We start from the raw sequence: 22081 nt of genomic DNA, 5'->3' as shown, positions 1-22081 counted from the left end.
TTAGGAACACCATATACTCTCCCAAGGAAATACTGCTTTCAGTTTTAGGAATGGTTTATTACTTTCAAAGTTTTCAGATCATTTAAGAGATTTCATTTTCAAAGATTCTCACTCTGGAGGAATGCCCCTTTGAGGATTTCCTCACAGAAAGAGGTGTCTGCTTTGAAGATTTTCATTTTTTAAAAAATAGTCACATTTCTGGGATGTCCTCTTTGAAGACATTTTCTGTATCACTTAAAAGGTTTCCATTCTAAATATCTTCTACCACCATGGACAGCATCCACTTGAAAATATTTTTCCTCTGTGATATTCTTTTTGATAATTTATACGTCTTGTAGGAGTCCATAAAATAATCCCTATCAAAAAACCCAGGAACATAATGCTATTCCTACATAAGGTGCAAAAGCATGTGGAAGAACTTAGGATAGGATGTTATGAGAGCACAGTTTTGGAAAAATTGTACAAAAATAATTTCATTTTCTAACATCAAAGGATAAAGTGGAAAGGTGAGCTCATCTGTCACTTATATGGCCTTTTAAAAATTACTGTGAGACACTTTTTACTCCTTTTAAATTATTTGAGTTCAGAGTTCAAGTTCTGGTATTCCTGAAATCAATAGCAAAAGTCCCATTTCAGTCTAGCTGTACAAAGGATATTCTTTAAAATTGCTATGAGTTTTCTTTCCTTGTTTGAGACTGTATTGCTTTAATTTGCTACTATTTTATTAGAGATTTGGAATATTTTCCTTTGTGATGTTTATTTTTTTTTAAAAAATGTGTTCTCCATTACTTTTTTGGTCACCATTTTAGTAATCATAATTATCATATCTGCAAAACTAGGCAGCTTCAGAGCTTGTACAAGACTGGGCTCATTGTGTATATTACATAAAGTCGTCTCTCAGATGTTGGTCTGGGATTAAGAAGCAGAGAAGTTCTACCCTTTTTTTTTATAACATCAACACACACATTTGCATTCAGGGAAAAAAAAAGGCAAAGGAAAAAAAAACAAAGAAGAAAAAAGCTAAAGAAAAATATTCATTTCACTTCTTGCCCCTGACAGAAAACAGCTGCAGCCATGGCTGAACATGACCCACAACATGATCTTTGCTCCACCACCTCTCTAAGACAAAACCAAGGAAGCCCTGTGGAATGAAGGATGTTTGCAAACACCACTGGCACATATTGTTTGTAATAAAAAGTAAAATTGATCTTCAGTCCTGAAGAAAGTAAGTGTACATGTTTTTAATCACAGTGATAGAAAAAGGTGAATTTGGTGTGGAAAATAAATTTCCAGGTGGATATCCTAGAAGCCAGAGAGAGAGTGGGCAGACTGATAATAATCTGGTTGTCATGACCAGACCTTTGGACACAAATGAATGTTCACTTAAGTCCAGGATGAGCTATGCCACATATTTCAATGCTTGAAATGGTAGAGAGCAGTAACATTCCCAGCCTGCCCAAGGTAAGCTGTCTTTCTAGCAAGGATGCTAGAAATAAAATGCTGGAGCCAGCCTGTGGGATTCAGGCCAGCAAGACAAGTTCTGACCTGAACTTGAAAAAGAGACATTTATTTAGGGCACTGTGCTTGTAAGAGCTACACAATAGTTTCAAAACTTAGTTTAAAAAAACAAAGTAAATCAACATAGAGTGCTGGGAAGAAATGTTGATTAAGGACATTGTTTACAGGAGCACAAAAAGATGAATAGCTACTAATAAATGCTGGGACTTCGCTCAAAGGCATCTGGGGAATTTATGAAGATGATAAGGACTGGCTTAAGATAGAATAATGTGGTTTAATATAACAAAGACTGGTAAACCAAATGATCAACCTTTCCCATAATAACCCGAGGATCTGTTGTTCTAAGCAACACCATTTAATGACACTACTATTAACAATTTGGGGAAACTGAAAAATGGGGCTGTTTGGAGATAAGGACAAATGAAGAATTGTTACTGTGTAAGTGCCTCTAATAGCAAGAAGCATCATATTCTTTGAAGGAATCACTGAGTTTTAGCATAGTCTGATTGAAACAACACGATAACATTCTCTTAAAAAAAGAATTTGCTTAAGTTCTCTGCCCAAAGCTCTTGAGAGAAACTAAGCTGACACAAGATTAACAAGTACATTCCTTGATATATTATTAAACTGTTAATTATTAGTTATTAATACTAGATTAATAAAAGATGTTAAATGAAGGACAAGAAAAATGTTCTATTTTGTTACAGTATAGGGAGGTCATTGGTAGTGTACCACAGGGACCTGTGTTGTTCAGCATATTCTTAAATGATCTGGAAAAAAGAGCGATTATCGAGGCAACCAAGTTTGCTGATGATGCTGAATTATTCATGGTAATAAAAACAAAAGCTGACCGTGAAGAATTGTGGAAAGCTCTCATGATACTGTGTGACTGAATGATAAAATGGCAAGTTACATTCTGTGCTGAAAAATGGAAGTAATATGTGAGAGAGAAAACAAGCCAAAATATAAGTGCAAAGTCCTGGAATGTAAATAAATGGCTTTCACACAGCAAAGAGTGCTTCAGTTATGGGGGGTTCTGTGAAAACACCAGTTCATGGCTCAGTAGGATTCAAACATGCAAATGAGATTGGTGTTATAAGAAAGAAAAATAATATAAAACCAGAAAGCATTTATTATGCACCTATATAAAGCCATTGAGTGTGTAACTTGAATAATGAAAACCATTTTGGTCTTCTAGAATAGGATTATGAAAGGTATTAAAAAAACCAAAACAAATCATTGAAAACAGGGAATAACTTTTAATAGAGGAAACATGAAATTTACTAGAACAGCTGAAAGATAACTGAAGACAGTATAATGGAGGTATGTGCGTTCAGGAACAGCAAGAATAGGTACACAGAAAAAATGATCCATCTATTTTTTTTTAAAAAGGAGAACTAGTAGACATCACAGGAAATTATCAGGCAGTGGGCTTGACACAACCAAAAGAAAATATTTTTCAGACACTGATTTCCTAAATTGCAAGACTTCTTGCCCTAGAGTGCTGGGGATGTCAAAAAGTGCTCAGGCAAACTCTGGACAAGCTGTTCTCTGAGAGTGCGGATGCTGTTTTATCCCCAGCAACTCCAGAGAATCAGTCTGTGACAATGTAAAGCAGAAAATATCTTTGTGTGCTTTCTAATTCCTACAATCTTCCATGAAGCAAACATCATTAACTACTCACACTGCTACTGAACTACACAGATGGTTATTTATTAGCTGTTCTTGAAATAAAACAGAAACAACTGATCAAAGTGAAACATCTAAGTGTATCAATGATCAAAGGAAAATATTTAGGAAAACAAGATATTGTTGCAGCAGTAAGGGTATGGAACTTTGAACAGCTGATAATAGTATCTGCACTTAAATTTTACTTAGAATAAAATGGAGAGAGTATATAAGCCCATGTGCTTTGTAATGTAACAACTGAATGTGGAGGGCTTTGCTCGAGGTATTTTACTTAATGCTTGTCTCTTACAGGACATTTCAGCTGCCTTCTCAAACGTCTGATGCAGAACTTCAGCAAAGAGTTTACAGCTCCTAAGGACAAGAGGGGGTTTTTTGGGAACAATTTCTTTCTGACTATCTGAAACATGAGAAAGACAAAGCAAAAACACACTCTAGCAACAGAGAAAACAGACAACCAGATAAACAGATGATGCTATCACAGTGTTCCAAATGTGGCAGACATTTCACAAGGCATTCAGAAGTGTACTAAAAATGATCTAATAGTATAAAAAGGCAAAGCTACATGAACAGGAAAGTGGAACACCACACTGCATGAACTGATCAAGAGGGTACCATGGCATTTTATTAGAAATGCGCTGAATACTCGTATCTTTTTTATTCCTTTTTAAATTAAATGCTCTAGGTAAAATCCTGATTGATTATCACTTTTATTGATGCTTTGTGGGGGACCAGAGTTTTGCTGTATAAAGTCACATCCGTAATTTCAACCAGATTTGCAGACTCAGTTCCAATGTCCTTTCTGCTATACTCAACAGGTACTCCCCAGCCTCCTTTATGTGGAAGATCTTCTAACTCAGAGGATAAACTGAATGAGTATTAGCTCACTTAGATTTTTGTAGGTGTCATGAAAGAAGGAGAAAAAAGAAATATTACAGAAGAGAAAACCAGGTTGGAAGATGGCATTACTATAAAGGCAAAGAAGGTAAGCAAATTAGGCTGTTGGAAAAATGAGATGGAAATCAGATTTTCCACTAATTGCTAAGAAGTGGAAGGATTAGTACCTCTACCAATACAAAATTGCATAAGATATATTTTGATTTATAAGGGGGAAAAAAGACAAAAAAATTCCCAGTACAATATGGCATCAAAAGGCAATGGAAAGCAAGAGCAGCCAATTATAAACCCAACCTCCAATGCTGCAAAGCCTAGCAAGTATGCCAGAATATACAGGGATTGTACTTAGAGAGAGAGAGTAAATATATAAATACGCCCTGGATTTATGGAGATTGTTACATGCACTCCTATGTCTCTGATGTCTTCAATGTTACTTTCTATCATGATCATAGTACTTTATCACCTGTAATCAGGAAAGAATGCTACAACCACAGACTTAAAAAAAAACAACCAAAACATAATGTAGAAGAAAAAACCCTTAAAGCATAGCATGTGGCATGATGAGCTTTAGATACAATCTCAGCAAATCAAATATTTAAGAGGGGTTTTCTAAGAAAGTGAATAAATAGTAATTTAGTCTAGTGGTCAGTGATGGGTGCTGAAGACAATTTCTGAAAGAGGAAGTAGTTGCAGATATCCAAGTGATAATGGCACTAAGGGGAAGCATTATCAGTAAACTGCTGTAGAGAATCAGAGTGGCTTTTCCAGAACAGAACAACAAAAAGTTGCAGAGTAGAATGAGAATTTGTACACACTCCTAATTGTTAATCCAGTTATGAGTTATTTGTGGTGTCAGCTAGAGGATGATACTGGAGTATTAAAGCATAGTGAAAATTTTCCAGTTATGGACATGTGTATAGTTTTGTAGTTTTTGGTTCCTAAATTCTTTATCAGGCTTCATTGCAATAGTTTTGATGGCAGACTCCAAAAAATGCAATCAAGTAATGGGCTACCTTCTCTAAAGATATTCTTTCTAGATCAAAATATAGAAATCACAGAAGATGTTTTGAATACTTCTGGGTTTGGAATCTTACAGGAACATTTGGATCACAATTTCGAATTTTCTTTCATAGGTATAAAATCTTTAGTTTGACTTTTTTGTTTTGAGTGCAATCCAGGGTCTTGTCATGCACAGCTTTTCTAGGAAACTTAGAAACGTGTCGAACATTTGAAGTTTTGTGATGAAACACTGAGATCTGGCAAAAGATAATGAGGAGAAAATGTGTATTTCGCAATAGCCACGTATTTTGTACCCTGACATGACAGTTTACAGAGAACCACAGAGACACTTATTTCTGTGAAGAAACAGCCCAATTCACTGCAGTAGTTCCTTTGGACGTTCCTCTTTATTATGTTTATTAGTGTTAGTGATCAGTTATATAGTCAACAGGTTGTTTCTGGGAAGTGACAGCGCGGTCGAGGTTAGGAGCGATGGGCACAAGGCTCCCTGTGGGGCTGGAGCGCGGCGCGGGTCCCTCTGATCGCTTTCCCTGAGGAGAAGGGCCGGGACCAAGCCCGGAACTCTCTCCCTTCAACAAGTGGGGTCCGGCGGCTCAGCCCGGGCGGGCGGCAGGGAAGGCCGGGGGGCGGAGGAGCCCCTGCCACCCCCCGCGCACTCCGGGCGCGGCGCTGGGATTGGAGCGGTGGCGGGGCGGGCCGCGGCCGGGCGGGGAACGCTAAGCTCCGCCGCCGCCGCCGCCGCTCCCGCCGCGGGCGGGGCAGCTCGCGCCGCCTCAAGGGCCGGCTCGGGCCGGGCAGCTGAGGGCAAGAGCTTCAGCGGGGCGCACGGCGCATGCGCGTTCTGCCGGCGCGTGCGCGGAAGCGGAGGGGGACGCGGAGCGGAGCCCGGCACTCGGCAACGCTCGGCGGTTTCCGTGCAGGCCAGGCCGCCATTTTCTCTCAGCTCCCCGTGCGCGGCTCCTGTCCCGCTGCCCGCGCTCTGTCCTGCTCGGCGATGGACGGGTGAGTGGGCACCGGGGCGCTGGGAGCGAGTGCACTGCCGCGCCGTGTGCTGCCGGCCGCTGGTGGCACCTGTCCCGGCGCCGGGCGCTCGCTGGCTGTCGGCGGGCGTCTCCGAGGGTGTGGGGAGCGAGGAGCTTCCCGCCGCGGGACAGCTGAAGCCTGAGGCCCCACGCAGGCTGCGAGCGGGGCCGGACGGGCTCAGCCTCTCCGTAACGCGGGCCCCTCTGTAGGGTGCCCCTTTCAAATCGCCGAGGGCCTCGGGCTGCCCGCTAATTAAGTGCAGTGCCCGAGACGGCGAGTCCCGATGTAAAGAAGGGGCGATCTGCCCTCATCCTCGACCCTCGGAGCCTCTCGCTCCCTCCTGCCCCCCGCCTTTGGCATCTCTCCTCTGGCCAGGGGGCGAGGAGGGGCGCGTTGCTGGGCTCGGGTTTGTTTTGGAGCTGGCTGGAGGGGAGGAGCGATGCCAGCAGGAGCCAGATGTCGAGCTCTTTTGTTTTCAGAAACTGCCTAATAAGCCCTTCGGCTTCCCCCCCTCTCCAGGTGGAGAGATGCCTTTGTATATACAGTGGAGTGGCTGTAAAAACCAAAGAAGGGAAGGTTGGAAGCAGTCGGCATTAGGGGACAGTAGGGGCTGGGATGGGCAGGCACCACACGCCAGGCCTGCTTTTTGTTGCACCTGGAAAGCGGGGCTGCTGGCTGTAGCCTTCAGTGTAAACACAACAGCTTTCAGCTTCCAAACCTCCCATTAGGTTGTTTACTCTGCTTCAAACAGAGAAGCCATCTCTTTGGTATGCTTTAAGCATATATAACCTTTCAACTGTGAGACTTCCCAAGGCTTTTTATGGTTGTGGTTATAATGGTAGGAGTTACAAATCCTGTCTGAGAACTAGGAATGAGTACTGCATTGTGGAATGCTGTCCCATATTCTTTTTTGTGTGTATGTGTTTGTGCACTGAGGTTTCTTTTAGGATTGTGGTGTACACTGTGAGTGGTGATGTCACAAGCTCTAAGGAGGAGATGCACCTTGACATACCTGTTGCAATGTTTTTCATCGGTGTACCTCATTACGTTTCGTACAGGTGTAGCTGCCAATGGGGGTTTTTTCCAAGCTAATTAAAAAAAAAAAAAAAGATTGCTTTCTGCTGTTCAAAGAGTAGGTCAAACAAAGGTTCAGCTATGTTGCTGAGTTAGCTGTTTAGTTAATAGAGGTATGTAAGAAGTTTTGTACTTACTTTTAAATTACTCTATTTCTACCCTGTAATCCTATATCCAGAGACCCAAGTTTCCTAAATAAATTTCCTGGCGGTGCTGCATTGGAGTAACATTTACTTGAAACTTTGTACTCTTGGAAAGGCCTATAAGCTGTGGGAGCTCAGTAGCATTTCAAAGTTTCTTTTGCATTCCAGTCCTATATGTTTTTGACATTGTTTCTTGCTCGGGGAACTTGTTGCCTGTTTGTTTCCTCATAATTTTGTCATTACAAGACATTGAAAAGCTTGGTTTATGAGGATAAATTGGGTGACTTATGTTCTTGTTTTTTTCTTTTTTTGCAGCATTGTCACTGATGTTGCCGTTGGTGTGAAGGTAGGATGTACACTTAACAAATAAGGGGGTAGAGTGCTGATACAAAATGAACTACTTTGAGCATCAGTAATTGCCTGTTGGAAGATACTAACTGGTCCTTGTGAGCTGATATCTAGTCAGCCGTGTATGCTTTATTAAACAAAAATCCCTAGAGGTAAATTGGAGCCTCTACACAAAAGACTTTTCTAGGCACTGAACTATAAACAGTGGTTCTGGATTAATGCAGTGGTGTCAGCTTCTTACTTTGAAACTTGATTTATCATACTTTTTTTCAAAGCACCACTCCCACATTGTTGCATGGGGCCTGTAAAAGTCATACTTTCTCTGTCCCTCCCCCTCCTTTTTTCAAAACAGTTCCCACTGAAGTGAAAAAAGAAGTGACTATCTATGAGGACAGAAAAATGGGAGCTAGAGTTTGTTATGTAGACACAGAAGTGGGTGTTTGCTGTAACTTTTATTTCTCAAGTTAAGTTGTGAATTTTCATAAAAAGGAAAGGGCTTCTAAATAGCAGTTAATTTACTATTTATTTTGCTTTTTATTCAAATCTATCACAGGAATTAGATCAGTACTCCGTCGTAGTAGATAAATAATGTTTATGCAAAGGGATATGGGACAAGAGAACTTCAATGAATGCATGAGAGCAATTGTATTTCAGTGGTAGAAGCAGGAGTTTTCTAGTGCATACAGTTAAGTCTTTGTTCAGAGACTTTGTAGCTTGTGCTGTGTACCTGCCTTTTCACCTGGAGCTGATCAGTGCTAGCTGCTTGCTCAGCCCAGCTTTGTCTAGAAAGGCCCAGTTGCTCAGATTCAGTATTGGTCCAGCTGGATTGGGACTAGTTCCTATATAATGCAGTCAGCCTGTGGATACAGCAGCTGTTCTGTTGGATCTACCTGTGTAATGTTTCTGGGTAAGCTTGCTTGTAGGAAGGGCTGTGAGAAGTCAGTTATGTGGATTCTGCACCCATCCAGCTCCATGTGTTCATGCACTATTGCAGACAAGCTTAAACTCATCTCTGAATCATGAGTAAAGTGTGGTTGTTAAGGTACTTCCGTGGGAGCTAAGCACAATAGAGCTGACATGATTATTTCTCTGATGCCTGGGAGGACAAAGTGTTAACTAATTAAAACATAGCAATGTATTTAGTAGTTTGGAGAGATACCTGAGGATGTTCCAAGTCTTTCAGCAGCAAACTGTGCCCCATGTACACAGCTTCAGGGCAAAAAATCTAAAATCATTAATTATCCATAGTAATTTTTCTTTCTAGTGAAGAAGTAGTTTCAAGTGGACCATGTATTACTTGGATCTTTAATTCTAACATTTGTCACTTCAGGAGAAGTAAATTGATTCAGTATCCCTTTTACTCTTTACTATGAGCAACTTCAGTCTGTGAGAACTTGAGTGTTACAAACTGTGTCTAAGTGGGTAGTACCATTTTAGAGCCAAATTTTAAGATAGTAGCCAGACAATGAAATAAAGATACTTGAGATGATGTAACTGCTTTCTTCTGTTGATTGTAGAAGTCATATTATGAGTGTAAAAAAGAAGGCAAGACAGGTGTATTGGAGGCAGTGATTAAAAACTACAAGGAAAAGCTCAGAAGTATCAAAAAGTTGTGCTTTTTGCTTGTAAAAATGGACTTGCTGTCTGGTTTCTGGAGAAAACAGTCTATGCATGGAAGTAGTGCAAATAAATAAGGATGATGATTTCCTGAAGAAAGCTGTTAAATATGGGAGGAATAAACTGGATTGTATTCTGGAGCTTCTTTAATTATCTCAAGGTACTGCTGAGCATGGAGAATGGGATTTCTGTCTAATGGAGTGTGCATAGTGATGTAATGCCAGCTTCACTCGTGCTTTGTGGAAGGACATGTGGAACATTTGTCCTTATGGTGGCTATTCATTGCTCTTGATGGACTGATGTTTTCAAGTTGAGGAATGCTTTGCCTGTCAAGTGTATATAAACAACTGGGATCAGTCATCTGGCCTTCCCTTGGAAGTTTTCTTTTCATGGAGTGCTGTGGGAATGTGTAGAATGTGTAAGAATTAAGTTTTGAATCCAAGGAGTTGCATTAGCAATTTTAATGTTCTTCCAACACTGCTTTTGTTGAGACTGGATAGTCATTGGGTGTGGGCAGGGATTTAGCTGTGAGAAGTTGCCTTATCCAGAATGTTTCTTTTACTTGATGCTTTCTGATATTTTTCACTTAAAGTGTATGTGCTGATCACTTGCAAAACATGTTTGTGATATATTCAGTTATACTCAGAGAAATGGATGGTGACATGTGACTCCTCTGTTTGGAAAATTTGCTTTATTTTATCATCATCAGTCGTGTCAATGCAAATTTAAAAGTTACATTAACTGTTATCTACCTGGTTGTTCTCTTAAACAACAAAATGCACGTTATACTTTTAAAATTCATAAAAGAGTAAGAGAAGTTAATTATTGTAGTCTGGGTATTGTCTTTCCATTAAAGGAGGACTTTGTAGTTTAGGGGACTGCATGTGGTCAAGGCAAGTATAAAGTGAAAGGAAGGCTTCCTTATAATGCTTTATTAACAGTTTTATAATCAGAGTTACCTACAAATGAGGGATAAATTTGAAACTATACCATTTATTTGTATTGTGTACTTAAATTGTTTTAAAACATTCTTGTTCATCTGATGTTTGGTCTTCATTTGATTTACATGTTGAGTCACCAGAAATTAACACTAGAAACCAGTACAAAACTTAAAACTTAAAATGGAGCTAGAAAAAATGATGAATGCAACTTGAGAACTTGGTTTACAAAGAATTAATGTGAGGATTTGTGCAATTCAAAATATGCAGTGGAAACACGCTTCCTCACTCAAATCTGTCAGAGGAGCAGCGAGCTTTAATTTCTGAAAGCATTAGAACATGTCACAACCCAGTCATCTTGTAAATACAAATGAGATAACTCATACTTGATTTGGTCTGTAATGTCTTGTTTTGCTTACCTAGAATTCATGGAGGCAGGGAAATGTCACTGCACACAGTTCACCCCTCACATTACATTTTGCAAAATCATGCAAGAAGGAATGAGCTTTAGCTCTCTGTCTGATGCTGATTTGTGAACTTGCATTGTATATGAGCAGTTTGTGCAAAGTATACTTGAATAAAGGAGAGCTGAGGATTCCAGGAATGGTAATATTTACATAGTTCATAAATTTTAAAAAAATTTAGTTCCCTGGAGAAATTTTATACATTTTATAGATTTCTTTGTGCATAATTTCAAAAATTTATCATATTCTATAAGATATTTGCTTTTTTTAAAAAAAAAGTACATTAGGATTGCTCTGCTCTTATTACATCAGGTCCTTAGTTACTCTGTGGTTATACAGTTTTGAGCATCAACATCTAATAACTGTACTTTGAATTGTTCTCTTGTGTTCTCTTTACATTACCGTGCTTTAATCTTGATATCTGATTGGCACTTGGTGTGATAGAGCCTTTTTCGGCCATTTGATGTATGAAGTATTAATGTATCTTTCCTATGGAGTAATTAAAAGACTCTTTGGATAGATATGAAAGCATAAGGAATATATGTCACACAGGTGTAGGGAATAACTTAGGTGAACTTTGGGTGCATATTGAGGGTGATCTCTCCTACTGTGTTTCAGTGTGTGCCACTTCAGTCTGATGGATGTTTCTCCTGGATGGGATGGGTAGCTGTGCAGTAAATGGGCTTTGAACAATTGAGTGACTCATTCTGTGTGTATGCATTGCATGTTTCACAGTGGCTGAGGTGTTCTTCTGTCTGACAGGAGAACAGAAGCAGCCATTTCTTCCTGGAGTGTTATTTGGTACACAGCATTTAGGAAATTTTTGACCTTCTTGACGGTGCTATGGATGCTGGCCAAAAGCCAAGCTTCAGCTGCCAAGCATGGACAGCCCCAGTTGTAGCCAGGAGAGAGAGCTCATTCCTGTGAAGAGTTTTGGAATGGTCAAAGATGTGGGGATGGCCTTCTTCCCCCCATGGTCAGGGATTCGGCCATTGCTTAAGAGATGAGGGAATTGGTGGTGTGTGTTTAGTTGGTTGTGTTTGGGATGGATAGAACATGCTAAGAAACACATCCTGTACTTTCTAAGTTTTCCAAACAGGAAAGTATCACTTAGTCCCCCTTTTTCCTGGTTACTGAAACTTAACATGGAGGAATATGGTAGTATGGGGGAAGGACAGTAGCTGAGAACTGAGGGAGAAAGGGGAGAGGACACCAAGTAGCAGTCTAAGTGCTCTTGAATCGCTGTCCGCTTCGGTTTTTTAACTCATGTTCTGAGGCATAGTCTTCTCTTACTAAACTATATTCTGAACCTTTTTGCTAGTAATAACTGAGAATTTGTTCATGGTGGAAACAAGTAGATACTGTAGATGTGCTGTGACTTTTTGTTTCAGCTGTACATGGTATAATGAAAATAGGATTGAAAGTCAGATTCTAGCAAGTTGTCAGAAGATAAACTCCCACTTCTAAAATTTAGTCTAAACTTATTTCACAAGCCTGTTCCTTTCAGTTTTGTACTCTCTCAGATTTTTTGCCTTCACTGTTGTAATTTTGGCTGCTTAAAAGGAAGGGAGTGGTAGGATAAAAAAATCAGTTTATTCATACAGACAAATGCCATGTGATACTCTGTTGTATTTAAAATGTTAGTATTAGAGTTTTGGACTAACCTTATATGTCTAATATAATTGCTGGTAGACCAGACAAAGAGACAGTGATATGAGAAAAATGGGTTGTTTGTGAATTTTAGAGGTGCTTTAATCTTGTGTTAGGTGTGATAATATTTTTAGACAACCTTTGGTTTTAATAATATTTAAGATACTTAAGTTGTGCTAGCAGCAGTAAACAGCAAAAAAGACGTGTGGAGCATTATAGCAGTGAAGTAAGGCTGAAGTCTGACCATGTTCAAAAGTTTAGAAGTGGCATCTGGATTTGTTTTTCCAGCAGTGGTATGGGGAACATGTCCATAATGACAAAAAATAGCTTCTTACAATGAAAGATATCTATTAACAGTAAAGATATCTGATAACAGTAACTTCTGTAAATTGGCCCTGTTTGAAATAGCTTTCATATTTATTCTCAGAACATCTGACTCCAGTTCTTTTTTTCTTTGTACTTTTTTTTTTGTGATGCCCATTCTGTCACTGTAATATATGTGAAGAAGTAAGAAAAGCTGAAAATGGGAAGAAAGGAAACATGTTGAAACTTAGTTTGTTCTCTCTAGTAGGTATGCTCACTGTGTGTAAGGAAGTTTTAGTGTACCTGTTTGATAAATTTTGATGTCTTTCACTAATTTAAAATCATGCAGTTTTCATTTGTAGCAGAAGACTTAGTTCTGCATCTTAATTGAGGGGTTATACAAAGAGAAACGCAATCACATGCACCACCTCTGACAACATGCACTAATTCCATTTCCTAGAGCTTCAGGCCATGTTTTCACAAGCAAATCAAGCTGCATTCCATTTTTCTGTCACTGTAATACTTGTGCAACAGTAGCCAATTCACAAACCTTTTTTGGGAACTCAATACTGGATGAAAAGCAAGTGATGGTATAAGTGAGTTACTAAGCACCCATGGAGTTCACGACCTCAACTGATTTCATGCCAGTATAAAATGGTGTATTCTTTAAAATTATTCAAGTAGCTGTGCTCCATGCATGTAAGGTTCTGGTGAAGTAACAGCAAGCTTATAATTAAACTGTATGCTTTGTAAAATAATTATGAACCTGCATGGAGTTTCTTCTGAATATATATCCTGTCCTGCATGGGTATTCTGTGATCCTGTACTTATGAGAGGTGTAACAAATTCCTCAGGGTAGTTTGGATTATGTGTTTTGACAGTTGTGCATATAAGCAGAGCATAAGGCAGATCAAGTGTTTTTTCTTGACAAAAGAATATGTGAGGGTATATTTATGCAGTGTTTCATATAAAAATTTATCGTGTTAGAAACGAAGCATCCTTTTAAATTCTAATCCATCACAAGTAAACTGAACAAAGTTTATAAATGCTGTGTTTGGGGGTTCAAAGTGTGTTTTCTGTTGTTTCTAACATCCAGTCCCCAAAGTTACTTCAGATATTGAAGCAGTGTGTTTACAATGTGTAACTGTTAGAGGAGAATGTTTTAATGTCTGGGTTGAAACTGTCATGTGCTTATTCCTCTCCCATACCATCAGGTTTCTGGCTCTTTCTTTTAAATTGCCCCCAGATGATGTTAGAAATAAAGTGTTTTACAGTGCTGTTGGATTTCCTTAAATCACAAGATCTGTCTCCTGGCTCGTCATACCCCTTGAGAAATTCATGCCTGTAGGCTGAGAATGACTGTGGTGAATGTGCAGTGCAGCTGAAGTTCTCTTACTTATCTTTCCTTTGGTGGGGGGGGGAAAGGCAGAGAGAGGGAAATGGGAAGGGCAGAATCATCCTGGTTTTGAGAGAGGTTTCTAATATCAGCAAATATAAACACCACAAATGAGAGTATTTGTAAAAAAATGTATTTTTCAATATTTTTGAGTGTTGTAATTTTATTTTCTAGTGCAGGTTTAAGAATTTTTTTTAGGTGATACTCTTGACTTTTTAACAGAAGTTAACTGTTTCTAGGAGTCACTTGTTTACTGTTTCTAGGAGTATTGTAGTGCTTCTACACATGCTGTTTGTAATACACTGCTAGGTTAGGTTTAGCCAAAACTTCTGATCAGTCTCCATAGCCCTGAATTACTGGGGAAAAAACCTATGGGTCTCTGATGTAAACAGTTGTCAAAAAGTATTCTGGTGCATAAAAGACTAAACCCTTGGATGTAATAAAATCTGGGGAATGTGTTAAGTATTTAAAGCCTAATCTGGAATATGAGGCAAATAGTTTGCAAAGACTTCTAAATAGTATATTTTTAATTAGCTTGGAAGCATAGTATGACTGTAATGACTTCCTGAAATTATATAGATACGTAATAAAACCTGTGATAGCACAAAGCTTTATAATAGTCTTTAATGGAGGGAAAAAATCTGAAATTCTGCAATGTAAACCCAGCTTGTGTTGTGAAGGATTTTGAGTTATATCTAACTTAAAGCAAAGACCTGGGACATTCATTTGCTGAGCTAGGGGCTTCTTCTTTCGCTTTGTTTAATTGATTTTGTAAATTGCAGAAGTGACGGTGTAAGAAATAAGTGTTCACTTAGGGAAATTAGCTAAAACATCAAAGTGGTGTCTTTAATTTACAGTATGTAACATAATTTTTGTATATATAACTTTGAATTTTCACTTAAATATGCACTAAAAGTCTGATTTGGTTTATTTTTTGTCTATTTTGAAAGTGGTCCTACATGTCAGTTTTACATAAATCCATTGATTGACGCCGTGCATTAAACATGATGTTTTCCCACCATGCATGGAGATGCTCTCATGGGGTCTTGGGGTGATAAGGGGCTGATAACATGGGCTGAAGTGAAAGGGTGGTATTGACTGTGACAAATTCAGGGTTTGCTTGCTGCAAGATGTAAGCCTGGAAATTTCCTTGTTTATTTTGTGTACTCATATTTTGGTAGATGCTGGTTTCATAAAGAAATTGTATAGATTGCTCTGATCTGAGCAGTTAGTTGGTAGTTTTTCTGGAAGATTTATGTAAGTTTATCTTCTTGACACTGCTAGGAATAGAAATATGGCTTTGAAGACTGGTGCTGTTGAGGTCTAGATGTCAGAAGATGAGGTATTAATAGTATAATAGCAGTTTGTACTTCTTATTTTGTTCTTAATAATCTCCCTGCCTCATGCTAAAATGGATATTGAATTAGTCTCTACCGTATTGCTTTTACAGTAACTTTCCTTTGCAGTTTATGGTGAAATGTAATCATAGTGTGGTTTTTTATTTTTTTGTTATAACTTAGATGAGAATGTTTTTTCCATCTCTGTATTTGTGATCTTCAGTACTGTTTTACAGTCTCAAACTTGGTTTGATTCTTTAGAACACAGCAGTTTGCACAGACAGGGAAAAGAGTGAAGTGAATGTTGCTGTTGGATCTTCCTTCCTTGAGTCTGATTCTGTGTGCTCTTCAAATATCTCAGTTTGGTTTCCTTAGCTCTGAAACATTCAATACAATTACCTAATTTAGTTTAAAGGTTTGTACCATTCAACTAACAGAATTTCTGTGATTGAGACTAATTAAATATTTGAGATGCTTGGAAAATTGGATATGATTTTGAAATTCATGTGTGACATAGCAGAGTGATGAAAAGCTTTGCTCGTGGAGCATGGTGTTAGTCCTTTTTGGCTTAGCACCCTCTAAAAGAGTATGCACATAAAACCAATACCAAGCACCCAAATCACAAATTGAATACTCCCTTATCTCTGCTGAATAAATGTAAGTAAAATAAGTATTTATGTCTATGTAATTTGGGAGGGATTGTGTTACACAGTAGTGGCAGTCTAAGAGCACACATTGGCTTACTTTAGATGCTTATATGAATTTGCTTTACTAGCCAACCAAGATCTTCAGACAACCCTTTTGAAGTAAAGCACAAAAACCGGGCAGGTACTGCTTTTGATTTTGTAATTTACCACTCTGTATCCAAGTCCATCGTGTCTTTTGCTGCAGGGCAGATTCTAAAGTTACATACTGAAGTACAGAAGGATCTAGGCTGCTTAAGAACCAATTAGGAAAAATAAGCATGTATATCTATAGGATCATTACACTCATGGTAAGAGAGCTCTTTGACCAAAAGCTTGGGAAATACATACAGGGGTTATAGAGATTTGCTATACATTTGTGATTTCACAGGGGAATTGGAAGAACATTTCATGTATGAACCTGTACCTATGTGAATCAGACTTTTGAACACTAATTTATGCAGATAAGACAAGTGTAGATTTTATGATACAGGCCAGCGCAAGAAATTCACATTTAATTGTTCTTCGGAAGCAAAAATGTTAAAACTTCCAAGTGCAATGACAAAGTCTTGTGATTGACTGTGAAGGTGTTCATGAAATGTAAAATGATATGTTTGTAAATGAAGAGAGAACTGTTCATGAAACACAAATACAGGAACTGAATATCTACTCTGAGTAATTTGTGCTCCTTTTGGATTTTTCTGCTGTGGATTAAGTAATTAACAGTTTTTTTGAAAGCCAGATTTACTAGGAACCAGAAGTTTATATAATCATTCTTGCACACTTTCATTCAGCAGTTGCTGTTGTAAGTAACTTTCTGAAGCTGGAGGCAATTGAAATCTGAAATTTTTCAGATTTGTGAAGTTCCTACAGGTTTTGGGAAGAGCATTCATTTGGTACTGGGGTTACTTCAGCTGTTTATGTAGTAATTGCTGTACCATTACAAATTTATGCATGCTGTATTAAGGGGGAAAAATGCTGGTGAATGATCTTAATCAGCTGGACTGTGAGCAGAGTCAGTGTCTGCTGCTGCTGCTGCCTGTTCAGCTGGGCTGGCCCGGCTGCAGACAGGGGCTCCCAAGCAAAGCCCGATGGGTATTGCAAGCACTTACCACTGAGTAACCTAATGCTGCTAGTAAACTTCAACTTTGCAGCATTCTACCCTTGCCAATATTATGTTAGATAAAGTAGAACATGAAAGGGAAAGAATGTTTGTTTCAACTTACACCTGCATATTATGTCAGTAGTAGAAAGTAGTGTAGTTAGAAAAACAGAATTTCTATAACTTGCCTATAAATTGCTTCTCAGTTCTATCCAGCTAAATTTTTCTTAGTTATATCTGTTTAGAAATGCATCCTTGCATTGAAAAGAACAACACATAGTCCCTCTCATGGTTCTATCTGGTCTTGGTATTAGGAATGATGCAATCTTAAGGAAACTCTTGCTCATTTGATAGGCACAGCTTTGTTGCTTGCTATGTACCCTTACAAGCTTAGAGCATTCAGTAAACTGTATAGAGATTCTTCAGAGCTGATGTTGAAAACCAAGTAAACTTTAATGGCTCTATATGTGTGTACACATATATAAACTTTAACATACTGCTCTCTGTGTGGACACAAATATAGTGCAGTATGAGAAAAAGGTAAGGGTTTGATTTTTATAAGTCTTTTAACTGTGCTGTCTGTGAAGGTAATAGTCTCAGATGAATTTATTATGAAGTGCCCTGTAAAACATACTCATGAACTATTCTCGATTCTCTTGTAGTGTCCACAACAGAATTAAACACATTTATTTTAATAAGGATGTGTAGAAACTTTTTTTTTCCTCATTGTCATTTTAGCAGTGACCTGGATTTGTAGGCTTTTTGAGGGATGGAGTCTTTAGAATGAAGAGGGTTGGGGCATAAAAGAAAAAAAGAAACAACAAGGTGTGAAAAGAAGCGCCTCTTCAGCTGCGTCAAGTGCCCATCTTACCATTTGTGGAAAGGGTTATCTTGTATGGTTTTAATATAAACCCTCCTGATTTTTGCAGCTCACTTTTAAGTCATTCATTAATTTATATTTTTCATGTTTTAAGAACTACAATGGAGATGTAATTCCCTGCCCTAAGTTGTGTTTTGCAGAAAAAATGAATGTCCCCAAAATGAAAACTGATTTAATTTCCTGTGATCATTAAATATTTGTTTTTAAATAGGGGTGTTAAAATTGAGCTAAACTCCATATTTCTTTCTGCATAGATTTCCCTTGTAGTTTCAGCTAGATATAATAGTTTAATATATATGTGTATTAAAATATTAAAACTTAAATTAATTTAAATGTTATTGAAGTAGAATAAATTTATTTAATTATATTTTAATTTGAAATGCTGGACAAAATTATTGTTCAGCAGTTCTCATCGTGTCCAGAGATGGCTTTATTTCAGTGGTGGGTTAAACAACTGTGCTTAAGCTGCTCTCATTTCAGATTGCCGTGTAAATATTCCGCTTTACTTAGATTTCAAATTGTTGCACTTATCTGAAAAGAGGAAGTATCATCTTTAAAAATCACAAAATAGAGGAAAAAAATCTCTTACTGTCTCTTTCTTTTTAGAGAGGATCTGACGAACTTCTTTCAGGCAGTGTACTCAGTAGCCCGAACTCTAACATGAGCAGCATGGTAGTTACTGGTAAGTGATGCCCTTTCAAAGGAGAAATCTATCATTTATACTTGGACTCATTTCCTGTTTACAAGGGGAGAACACCAAATGAGAATCCATTGTGCTATAGAGGGATAAACTGTTGGCTTATATTAGAATATAGTGACTTTGTATTTCCTACAAACCTTGGGTGTCTGAGAAGAATAATCCCACAATCAACAGGCAACTTTGAGATGTCTGCACACAAAATTGTTGGTGGGTGATGGGATGAAAAATCACAGTTCTCTTGTACAGCTACCTTTAAAGTAAGGACTCTCAGCTGCAAAGGTAAACAGCCCAGTAAAATCTCAGGCAAAGGTAAAGAGCCCAGTTCCTGTGTGACATCAACTTCTTTACTCATGGTCATCCACAAGTGTGGGTGTTACAGGGAAGACCACTGTGCCAGTTTGATAATGCAGTGTGGATTCAGGAAGAGAGAGTTCTGGGTCACTGCTCAAGCAGGAAGCTTCACTTTGCTCCTTCAGTTTGAGATTGCAGTGGTAGAATATCAGAGCAAAGTGACTGTGGCTGTTCTTGAATCAGTTTTCTGGTGATGCAAGATAGAAAGGTTTTTTTCATTAATTGGCACACACTAAAATGCCTTTTTTTGCACTTGATGCTTCTGTATGTTGAATGTACATTGAGTTCCCTTGGAAAGCTCATTTCAGAGGTCTTGCTTTTTCTCTTTTTTCTTTTTCTACCGTACTATTAATTTTTTGTGCGTTTTTTCTCTTTTTTTTCCCTCTTGCCTTAGAGATGTGGAGGAGTTAATTCATGACATAGAGGGTTGCTGCACTTTCCAGTCACTTGCCTCTTTCACTGTTCTACTGTGCCTGATTTTCTGTATTCATGGGGTCAGCAGTATAATCACTGATATTAATAGCAGACTATTTCCATTTTAATTTATTAGTAAGAGGTTGGGATTCAGGGCGCAATTTCATGTTACCATTAGGGTGCTGTGGTGACAACTCTTGCCAGAATGGATGGCTCTGTGCTTTCTCATCCTACATCTTTAGCACAAGCAGAAAAACTCCAAATCCACATTTCTGCTACACTCTTCTGTTGGAGTGCTTATACACTTGCAGAGTAAGTTAATGCAGCATTAAACTATTCTAACAAAATAAAGTAGTTTTCCCTTACTGATCAGTCATGTGATTGCACAGTTGTAGACACAGTGTGGTGTTGAGTGGAGGAGTGTGGCAGCACAACAAAGCCACTTCCACTGGCAGTTCTGTCACCAAAGGTGACAAGGTTATTACTTTGGAGTAAGTCAGAAATGTAGTGCAGTGTAGTGCATTCACAGCCATTTTGGAACCCTGGAACATATGTCTCTCTTCTCTGTTTTTCTTCCTTCCTTCTGGTTCTGAAAGAGGTCCCTCTTTTGTTCATTTTCTTGATGTCCTCTTCAGTCCTGGATATTTAGTGCTTCATCAGTTTGCTATACTTAAATGAGAAGCAGCTATGGAAAGAGTTGTGTGCCAAGGGTTTGGGTATCAGCAGAGGACATTAAGACAGGACTCAGTCCTAAACATTACCAAATTATAAATATATTTTTAGATAAACTTTTAGTTCCAGGAAATTAAATGCAAATTAATTTATGAAAGGAAAAAGGAGGTAAAGGAAAAAAAATTGAAATAAGAATTATAATTTTTGAGGTTTTGAAACAAGAAATACGAAAGCTTGTCTAAGCAGCCCCTACATACAAATTCTTCCTTAAAAATTGTGAGAATGGAAAAACATGTTTTGATCCCATTAGGTTGATCTATGGGATAGAACTTTGATGTATTTAACAGATATATTGCTTCTCATTTTGTTTTTATTTCCCAGCTGATTAAGGGTTTGGGTTTTATTTTTGGGAGTTTGTTTGTTGTGTGTGGGAGTATTCTTGGTGTGGGTGGGGTTTCTCTGTTTGGGTTTTTTTGACATCCATAACCATAACTCAAGAAACAATCTCATTAGCAGCAGTACTTAGAGTAGTGATCTGGCTCCTGTAGTATCAGATGCCTGTCCTTAAAAGTTTCATATAAATTCATTAATATGTAAAGAAGGTTGGTGGAAAAATAATTCCAAACAAACAAAAACTCACAGTCTGAATGCAGTGCTGTAGTTCAAGTCATTCTCTACAGCAGTCTGTAAAAAGGGGATTGGTTTGTTTGGGTGTTCTATTTTTTAAACATTTTCTTGGTATTGAATTCAAATTTCATTCTGCTTGTCTTTTTGAAGTAGCACTAAAACCCCCTGTAGAGAAGGATAAATCTGCTCTTCAGCTTCTGAATATATCCTCCCATAGCTCTTTTTTTTACTGTGAACAAGGAAGTACTTTTTCCAGACTTGCACTGTTTACAAGTTCAGATTGTAACCTCAGAAGTAGTTAGATGTGAAATTGAAGCCTGTGTTAATTTTTTTGTAGCCATTTCCAGAAGCCAAATGAGTGCAAGTATTCTTTCTATCTGAATTGATGTCCTCCTTTTGCTTCAGTTCTGCTATTACTTTTTCTCTTCAGAAGAATTTAAAACTTCAGTCAATTAAACAATTATTTTTTTCTGTAGCCAAGGTGATGAATCTTTCCCAAATTTTCTAGGGCTTCAAGGATCCTGTGATCATTTATTAAGTCCCTTGTAAATGAGACATGTTGTCGATACTTGCCTATGTAAAACTAATACTTGTTCTTGCCCTTTCATTTTTAGGGTTGGGAAGTGTCGTGGTATTCTTATGAGGTTTGGCCATTGTTTCCCAGAGAATATAGAAACCTATTCTGGTTCTGACTGTGATATTTCCAATATCTGATTCTGTGATATTTTTCTAAGTAGGTAGCTAGGGGAACAGAAGAAAGAGGTGGTTTGTCTTTGTAATCCTCTGGGCCTTCTATTGGTGAAAGTGTACACAGTCAAAAAAGCAGTTATCAATAGCAGTGCCTTAGCAGGCCTAAACTTTGAACAAAGCACAGCCTCATTTCTCTCTCTGCTATAAAAATATTAACCTAAACCAAAATGCCTAAGTTGTCAAAAAAACCCCTACCTTTTCTTGTAAGGGAGGGGTTTTGGTGGAACTGAGGGCAGTGTCATTATGGGTGAGACTGGAGATGATTTTTTAAAAATGAACATCCTACCTTTTTATCATAGGAAGAGTTCTTTTAGTGAGTTGTGGTTTTTTTTGGTTTTTTTTTTCTTTTTTTTGGGTTTTTTTTTTGTTTGTTTTGTTTTTGTTTGTTTTTTTGTTTGTTTGTTTTGTTTTTTAATTCAGCTGCCATTCAGTGAGAATACTGTAGTACTCTAATGCTTTTAGTACTTTAATGCTTTTATGAATACTCT

The 22081-nt window shown here is 38.2% G+C and overlaps 1 protein-coding gene and 1 long non-coding RNA gene across 7 annotated transcripts in view; both read left to right on the top strand.

The window, feature by feature from the left end:
- Nucleotides 1-4005, top strand: part of LOC134423052 (uncharacterized) — a 261702-nt gene extending 257697 nt beyond the window's left edge. The window contains exons 32-33 of the long non-coding RNA XR_010028994.1: nucleotides 1060-1225; nucleotides 3499-4005. This is a non-coding gene — a long non-coding RNA (uncharacterized LOC134423052). The remainder of the gene's footprint in view (nucleotides 1-1059; nucleotides 1226-3498) is intronic.
- Nucleotides 4006-4170: 165 nt separating this feature from the next.
- The window catches only part of PTBP2 (polypyrimidine tract binding protein 2), a 44665-nt gene continuing 26754 nt past the window's right edge, over nucleotides 4171-22081 (top strand). For 3 of the 6 annotated variants that reach the window (XM_063165653.1, XM_063165652.1, XM_063165651.1), the window contains exons 1-3: nucleotides 5987-6123; nucleotides 7677-7707; nucleotides 18686-18761. In XM_063165653.1, the coding sequence (XP_063021723.1) occupies nucleotides 6116-6123; nucleotides 7677-7707; nucleotides 18686-18761 (115 nt within the window). In that variant the 5' untranslated portion in view covers nucleotides 5987-6115. Of the gene's footprint in view, nucleotides 4190-5985; nucleotides 6124-7676; nucleotides 7708-18685; nucleotides 18762-22081 lie in introns of those variants that run through there. The other 3 variants (XM_063165654.1, XM_063165649.1, XM_063165655.1) reach the window with 3 other exon arrangements.

This window comes from Melospiza melodia, chromosome 11 (assembly GCF_035770615.1).
Source record: "Melospiza melodia melodia isolate bMelMel2 chromosome 11, bMelMel2.pri, whole genome shotgun sequence".
Taxonomy (NCBI): Eukaryota; Metazoa; Chordata; class Aves; order Passeriformes; family Passerellidae; genus Melospiza; species Melospiza melodia.
The sequence above is the reverse complement of the archived record's forward strand: the minus strand, read 5'-3'. Positions and strand labels throughout refer to the sequence as shown.